This window comes from Halyomorpha halys, unplaced genomic scaffold (genome assembly GCF_000696795.3).
Source record: "Halyomorpha halys isolate HHAL.00 unplaced genomic scaffold, Hhal_1.1 Scaffold360.1, whole genome shotgun sequence".
NCBI lineage: Eukaryota > Metazoa > Arthropoda > Insecta > Hemiptera > Pentatomidae > Halyomorpha > Halyomorpha halys.
This window is the reverse complement of record NW_027110685.1, coordinates 209,247-217,400: the sequence shown is the minus strand read 5'-3', so window position 1 is coordinate 217,400 and position 8,154 is coordinate 209,247. Positions and strand designations below refer to the sequence as shown.

The 8,154-nt window shown below is 31.6% G+C and overlaps 1 protein-coding gene across 1 annotated transcript in view; it reads right to left on the bottom strand.

Annotated features, from left to right (window-relative positions):
* Positions 1-3,173: 3,173 nt before the first annotated feature.
* The window catches only part of LOC106681699 (beta-alanyl-bioamine nonribosomal peptide synthetase ebony), a gene marked incomplete in the record, with an annotated part of 42,594 nt that continues 37,613 nt past the window's right edge, over positions 3,174-8,154 (bottom strand). The window contains 1 exon segment of the mRNA XM_014422157.3: positions 3,174-3,525. Coding sequence (XP_014277643.1) covers positions 3,385-3,525 — 141 coding nt within the window.

The window sequence follows — 8,154 nt, the reverse complement described above, 5'->3', positions numbered from 1 at the left end:
TAGTGTATATATTCCTAGCTTTAAGTTGTATATATTTGTAATAGTTTTAATAAATAAAATTAGTAGGTAAGAAAAAAAAAAAAAAAAAAAAAAAAAAAAAAAAAAACCTCTGATCTTAGATCCACATCCTTACCTAGGTCTATTCATGGCACTGGTGGCGTACACACTGCTTGAGTTTGAGAAGTTCATTACCAATCTATACTCGCAAAAGTTGTTGTCTAAGATGACGGCCCATCTCCTCTCCTTTTCTCCAGCAATCTTAGTCCGTCCGCTTCATCTTGGCAACTAAGGTTGTAACCTAATCCTTAACGGTTACACTGGTCCGTCTGCTTCATCTCGGCAACCAGTGTAATTTCCTGTCTCTCCCCAGCTCTAGTCCGCCTGCTTCATCTCGGCAACTAGAGCTGTACCTAGCCTTATCAGCTTACTGGTCTGTCCGCTTCATCTCGGCAACTAGTAAGCTGGCTCCTATCTTGACAGTTCTAGTCCGTCCGCTTCATCTCGGCAACTAGTAAGCTGGCTCCTATCTTGACAGTTCTAGTCCGTCCGCTTCATCTTTGCAACTAGAACTGTTACTCTACCTCAGACTCTCTCTTACCTAGACCTCCACTACCTGCGTCGATGTTCAGGGCTCATCCTCTGGCACGGCCGTTCCTATCTTATTATTGAATACGCTTTGTCGAGGGCCTTCTGTAAAGTGGATACCAGGCTGGAGAACACCGCCTAAGACTTAACCAACCTCGACACATACATATAGAAACCTAAATATGTATTTTTTATAAATATTTTCACCTCTATAAATAAAAAAACAATACATTGCAACTTCTCTTAGAGGGCTCATCTATAAATAAAACAACTATTATGTTAAACCTGCCTATTTGGAAAACTTGATTACATACAGGTTTTGAGGTTCCATGAATAGAAAAAATCAAGTTTCACAAAATTTTGGTCTGTGCTTATGCTCATACGAAAAGTCTTAGGAAACTAAAATTACATATTTAAGGCAGGTGTATGCCTGGGGTTTGACAACAGTAACATTTTTGATAAAATCGATTGACCGGAAATGTCATCTTATAGAATCGATTTTTTAACATTTTTTTTTTTATTATTAAATTAAGGAAGTAAATGTACAATGATGTGTTCTTTAATATCAGATAGGTCTTTTCCTCATTGAAATAGTCTGCCAGGGAAATAATTAACTATCTCACATTTTTATGTATAATGAAAAATAGATAGATATAAACTATGGAAGGATTTTTTTTTTTTTATAATTAACATTAGGATGTAAGAGAAAAAGTATTTTTCAGGATAAAAAAAACATTTATTGAGATAAGATCTATTATGTACCAAAGATTTTAGAAAAAATAATATGTAGCCTAGAAAACTAGAACAAAAACAACTAAAAATAAGTTGACATGGTAGGATAATAGATAGAAAAAGTTAATTAAGATAGGGTTGATAAAGGAAGTAAAAAATAAAATAAATAATTTTAATAATTATGAGAGATAGTTGACCGTGGATGACAAATGAGGAGAAGATGGTTGGGGGTGCGGTCAATGAAACACAAATAAGTATGATTAACTTATTTTAATGTGCCGACGTTTCGGCTAGAGTTTCTAGCCTTCTTCAGGGCTGTTCGCTGAAAGGTTGAGCGCCTCTAATAATAATTTTAATAATAAAAACTAAGTAAAGAACAACTCAGGACCACCCACCTGTTCTAGTTAAGAGATATCGAAACAGTAGTTAAAGCTATATATATAAATTAAACTTACAAATAAAGAAAAAGACTCCTGGTACAAAAAAGATGAACAACAAACTAAAAAATTTACAAAAGTCACAAATAACCTAAACAAAACATTAAAAAAATTGAATAAATAACTAACTACATTTATAGTGAAGGTGATATGAAAACTCCAGTCTCTATTTTGTCATTTCCAGAAGTTTTAACCGTTCAATATGGACAGTTCTCCTCTTTTTTTGATACTTTCTATTGTGACAATATTATTGTCATTATTATATCGGAAGTATGTAGAGTAGAGAAGAGGCTCCCCATTAAATATCCTTCAATGCTTTTTTTTTTCATGGTATTTTCAACATTGATTCTATAACAATATGGCGTTGAATAATCGTTTCAGAGCAGAATGTAAATTTGATTAAACTATTATATTTTTGTCATACTTTTGCAACAATAAATATTATTAAAAGTACTTTAATTTCTTTAAAAACTTTAAATTTTAGTTGGTTAATCTGTCAGTTGAAAGATTCATTTGGAAAATAATAGCAGTACGAGACACTATTTCCATAGTGAATAATTCAGAAATATATTTTCTGAAACAAGTGAGGATTAATTTCAACTCAAGAATTGGTGCTAAATGAAAGTTATGTAATGTGCACACTGTACCAGATTTGTTTTGTATTTCCATAAGACTATAGCTAAGTATTGGTGAAGTAGTAGCTGAAGAACTATTCATGTGTCAAAAAACCTCTTCAATGCAAAAGTGTATATACCTAATGAAATGCAGCTAACAATTCTTCTGGGTTCTATATTCCTTACAAATAATCTACTAATTTCCTTTTAAGTGTACATTATCCTATCATTTGAAGTTATTAAATGATTAGATAACAATTTTAATTAATTGAAAAATAAAAACAAAATAAACAGTAAATAACATTGACAACAATATTACAATAAAATTTAACTTGAAACCTTAATTACTCAGGCTGGAAAGACAATTTTTCATCTTCTTGATGATAACAATGAGATAAAAAATTTGCTAGATTTAAAGCAATAAAGTCATTCAAATGTATTTATACAATCATAAATACATTGTATTATATCTCAGATTTAAATTGACCTTAATGAAGATGAAGGATATTATAGATTGGCTTTCCTTGGTTTCAAACTCCCCAAACTCAAATTTTAAGTGAAAATGAATTAATTATTGAGCTGAACTGCAGAAGAAATGAAGACAATAAAGAAAGCAAACATGCAGATGAAAATTATGCAATACTCCTAGCTACACACTTTGATGCAGCTTTAGTCTTTGAAGAATCGGATCATTATAGAAATAAGAAGGAATGTTCTGTTCAGAATATTGTTGCTCCAGAGTTTGAGAGATGAAGAAGCTAAAATAAGATTGGAAAGTTAAAACAACTGAAAATGGATAGTTATTTTATTATGAATAAAATAATTATTGTTTTCATTATTTTTTATTAACATATTATATAATTAAATCGTGGATCCTAGTGAAAAAGATAAAATAAAATTAATAAAGAAAATTAAATTAGGCATCGAATGAGTGTGGTTATGTTATACTGCCATTGCCTACTGTGAGTGTTTAAATTTGTGGTCTGGTATTGCCCTGGTGTTCAACATGGAGAAATTTAACAAAGTTTTTTGAATTCACATGTTACTATCACACTGTCATCAGCCTTCTTGAAGGGTCTTCTTCCGTCAGAGGCAACAAATTGGTTCAGTTGGTAGCTCTTCAATTTTTTGTAGTTCATTATTGTCTCTGAGATTTGCTGTTAAAAAAAAATAAATAAATAAAATAAAACAGAAATAAACTAGTAAATTACTAAACATTAACAAAATTTTTTTGGGTAGTAGAATTAGATTAGAAAGTTAACCCCACCAACCGGGTTTTAGAGGAGAAATAAAAAAAGAGATACGGATTGAATGGGCCTCGAGGATAAACTAGGAGGATGGTAAAGGAAGACTAGGATTAGTGGGACAGAAGGAGAGAGGTCTAAAAAGGTGAAAAATTATTATTTCTTAATTAAGTTTAAATTATGTCTGTAGGTAAGTGAAATAAAGTTTTTATACATTTTAAGAAAAGCTTAAAGAAAGCATTAGGTTTCAGATGCATGTGTAAGAGCTCAGTGGAATAAAAAGTCATTTTATTATCATCAAACATTTTTCTATTATACTTTTGTTATCTCTTTATCACTTATATTATCTATCGCTGCATTTACTTATAGTTATTCATCTATGTTTTATTAACTTTCACATTTACTTTGTTTTGTTTTTTTGTAAACTTTTATTTCACATGTTTCTATTAACTTATTTCACTTATCATTATCATCACCTATATGGTTAACATTCCATCTCATTTTTTCACTTATTTCTATACTTTATTACTTATTTTTAATCTTTTTATGTACTTCTTTCTACATCTCACCTTGTACTTTTATATATATTTTTATTTTATGTTGTAAACTTTCACTTCCGATTTTTAAATTACCTTATTTCACTTTATGTTATTCATGTTACTCCTGTTATCTTTACTATTACTATTATCAGTGTAGATAAATGATTATTTTCACGATATATAAATACTATATCGTTGTTATCATTGTTAACTACTCTTTATTTACTTTTACTTATTATTAGTTACTTCTTTTGCAATCATTGTTATTATATCCTATATTGTTTTATTTTCTTCAGTATAATCTCGTATTATTAGTAACGATATTTGTCATTCTAATTTTACTTAGTTATTATAGTTATTATTATTATCATATTTCTGTATTTTTCTCTTATCATTTTTCATTTTTTGTCATATCTTTATCAGTACTTTCTGTATACGCGATGTATTTGAAATTGAAATATAGCTGTTAAACGGCTGGCTGGCTACCTCCTCCACGCTACCTCCTCCACGCTTCCGTTTCATTGTTTCTTTCTGTTCAACCGTTTGCTTTGAACAGCCCTAATGAAGCCCTGCAAAGTGGGGCGAAACGTCGGTAAATAAATATTTGTAAACTATTTTTGTTTCTCTTTTGACCGCAACCCTGACCATCTTATATATGAAAAAAAAAGTCAGTTATTTGACACCAATTTTTTATTGCTTTTATGAAAACTGTATAATTACTATTTACAATTGATAGTCTGCCAAGTATAGTTATGGGATTACAAAATGACATTTGTTAATATTAAAAAAAATTAATTTTTTCATTCAGAGCTTCATATGTTTGAAACTCTTTACAGCCTTAGATAAACTTTATAGAATATCAATTAAAGCAAAGTAAATTTTCTAAAATATGAGCCCTAGTTGAGCTGTTTACTTTCAATAGTTCCGAGATGCAGTTTTTTAAAAAAGCAACATTTCATGAAAAATCAGTAGTTAGTTAATGTATTGTGGTAAATCAATATCATAGGAACCATGAGACGTACAGAAGTCTGTCAGCACTCAAATTAAAGCTAGTTTATTGTAATGTACGGTAGTTTATGACATTTATCTTTGTAGGAGTTGTAATTTTCATGATGTTTGCGAGAATAAATTAAAATATTGATTTCTAGTAGAGTAGTAAACTCACCCAACTAGTAAAATGCACAATGGTGAGCACAACCTGCCAAGTAAAATCCTGTGGATTATCAGAGCCTTTTGTAGCAGAATGTAGCCTAAGACAGGGTGACCCAATAGCCCCTCTCCTTTTTAATATCGCTCTACAAGCAATCATAAATAGAGCAGGAATAAGTCAGGAACAATATTGACAAAGATGACCCAAGTTCTGGCCTATGCAGACGACGTCGTCATCATCGGTAGATCTCTGCAGAGCATTAGGATTGCTTTCGAAGCAAAAAGGACGGGCCTGCATATTAATGAGGAAAAAACCAAGATTATGCTGTTGGGTAAGAAGCCTCTGGACCAGAGGAAGAGTCGCCTGGAAATGGGCCCCTATAATTTCGAAGTGGTAAGGTTTTACTTACCTTGGCTCTATTATCAACGAGAACCAGGATGAAGAAGAAGAAGTTAAAAGCAGAATTGCTGCTGGAAATAGAGCTTATTTCTCCATTTTAAGGCTAATTAAAAGCAGACTTGTTAGTCGTACCACTAAGTTCACCCTGTACAAAACGTTGATAAGGCCAGTCGTCACATACGGTGGAGAAACTTGGACGCTAAGTAATAAAAGCATTAACCTGCTAGACAGATTTGAAAGAGTAATTCTGAGGAGAATCTTAGGGCTCGTATGCGAGAATGGTAATTGGCGAAGAAGGGAAAATGGTGAACTTTTTGGGCTCTATAAGGAATGTAGCATCTCCGCGTACATAAGAATACAGAGGCTTAAATGGCTTGGCCATGTAATGAGGATGAGCGAGGAAAAAGTGGCCCATAAACTGTACAGTTATGTTCCGGATGGTGTGCGGCAACGTGGTAGGCCGAAGGGCCGATGGAGGGATGCTTTTGTGTGGGATCTGCGACAACTGAGGATCCCAGTTACCCTTACAGAAGATAGAGAAAGATGGTTGGCGGCCGTTGTGCAGGCCAAGGGCAGCTTATTGCGCCTGTTGTGCCAGTAAAAGAAGAAGAAGTAGTTAATTAATAAAATGTTTGATTTATGAAAAACTATGTCTCAAGAACCAGTGGACATGCAGATATCTGCCAGTAATCAAATTAGAGATAGTTTAATAAACTATAAAGTAGTTTATATCATTAATCTTTAACATTAGTAGTAGTTTTTCTGATAGTTACATCGGAAATTTTGTCTGAACAATTATAAATCAATTTATTTTAGCAAATATCATGAAAACTACTACTATTAAGAAGAACCTCATGAACTACTTTATAGCACATTAAACTAGCTTTAATTTGAATGATAATAGACATCTATACATCTCATGGTTCTTGAGATATAGATTTATTACAATAAATTCACTAACTACTGATTTTTCAGTTCCTTTTTTTTTATGAAATTGTGCTTTTAAAAAAGCTATATCTTTGGAAATATTGAACATAAAGAGCTCTGTTAGGGCTCATATTTCAGTAAATTTACCCTACTTTACATGATGTTCTCTTCTAACCATCTCCTCGTTCATCATCCACGGTTAACTATCTCTCATAATGATGTTCTCTTAGCTTTTCCTCTGTTTTCGGCAGTTTTAATCATATGGAGCTCCAAATGAAAAATAATTTTTTTTTTTTAACGTTTTGGCAAACTCATCAATTCTGACTAGTAATTATACATAACTTTCATTAAAGTAATAAAAAATCGGCTTTCTTCTGCTCTTGGGCTCTTGTACTATAAGAGCTACAATATGGCTTGAAATGTTGGTCATTGATAAATAGTTGACACTATTTCTTAATTCTTCTTCTTGACCGCGACCTGGACCATTTCCTTCTAATTCACATACAGTGATCTATATATAATATAAATTCTTTCTTGTTTTCACAGTTCTCTAGTTAGTATTTTTTTTTAGCTGTTATAAGTAGCAGCTGCACCTTGTTTAGTGTTGCTTAAAACCTTTTTATGGTTCTAAATAACAATGATAAGGCATTTTTCTTTCAGTATGTGTTTGGATGAAATAAGGCCTTATTAGATTAATTATTTTATATATTCTTGTTTGAGAGTGGTTTAGTTTATTCTTAATTTAAAACAACTTTAAGGCTGTTTTAAGTTTGCAAATGTAAATGAAGGAAAGAAGAGAAGTGGTTTGTAAAAGTTTAAATCTAAGAAAAAAAATTATATAGAAAAAGTTATATGGGACAAAGGCAATTAGCCTGCATTTTTAAGATTTGAAAAAAGAAAATGACATCAATATGAAGGTATCCTTGAGAATGGCCTGAGGGTCGAAACGTTGAAAAAGTTGTAAAGAATAAAGTTGAGAGAAGAAAAATTCTTAAATTAAGAATAAGGCCTTATGTTTTTGAAACGGTTAAAAGCTTCCAGTATCTAGTCACCACTATGTTGAAAATGGAAGATGAGGTGAGATAGAGAAATTATGTAGGAAATAGAGTTTATTTGTCGATCTCAAGATTAAATAAAAGTGACCTTGTAAGCTGTACGGCCAAGTTTATGTGGTATAAAACTCTAATAAGACCTGTAGTCACATACAGTGGAAAAACATGGACCCTCAACTATAAAAGTATCAACCAACTAAAAAGTTTTGAAAGAGTGATTCTGACGAGAATCCTAAGACCCATACACGAGAAGGTTCTTTGGAAACGGGAAGGATCTTCAGAAACTGAAGATTTTTGTTACTGATGCAGGAAAGATGGTTGACAGATGTTTTTTTTTTTTTTTTTTTAAATTTTTTTTTTTTTTTTTTTATAAAAAAAAATTTTTTTTTTTTTTTTTTTTTTTTTTTGCCAAGACTCCCATTGGAGTTCTATACTGCCTAACCATGGTTGGGGGTCAAAGTTCTTCATTTTGTGG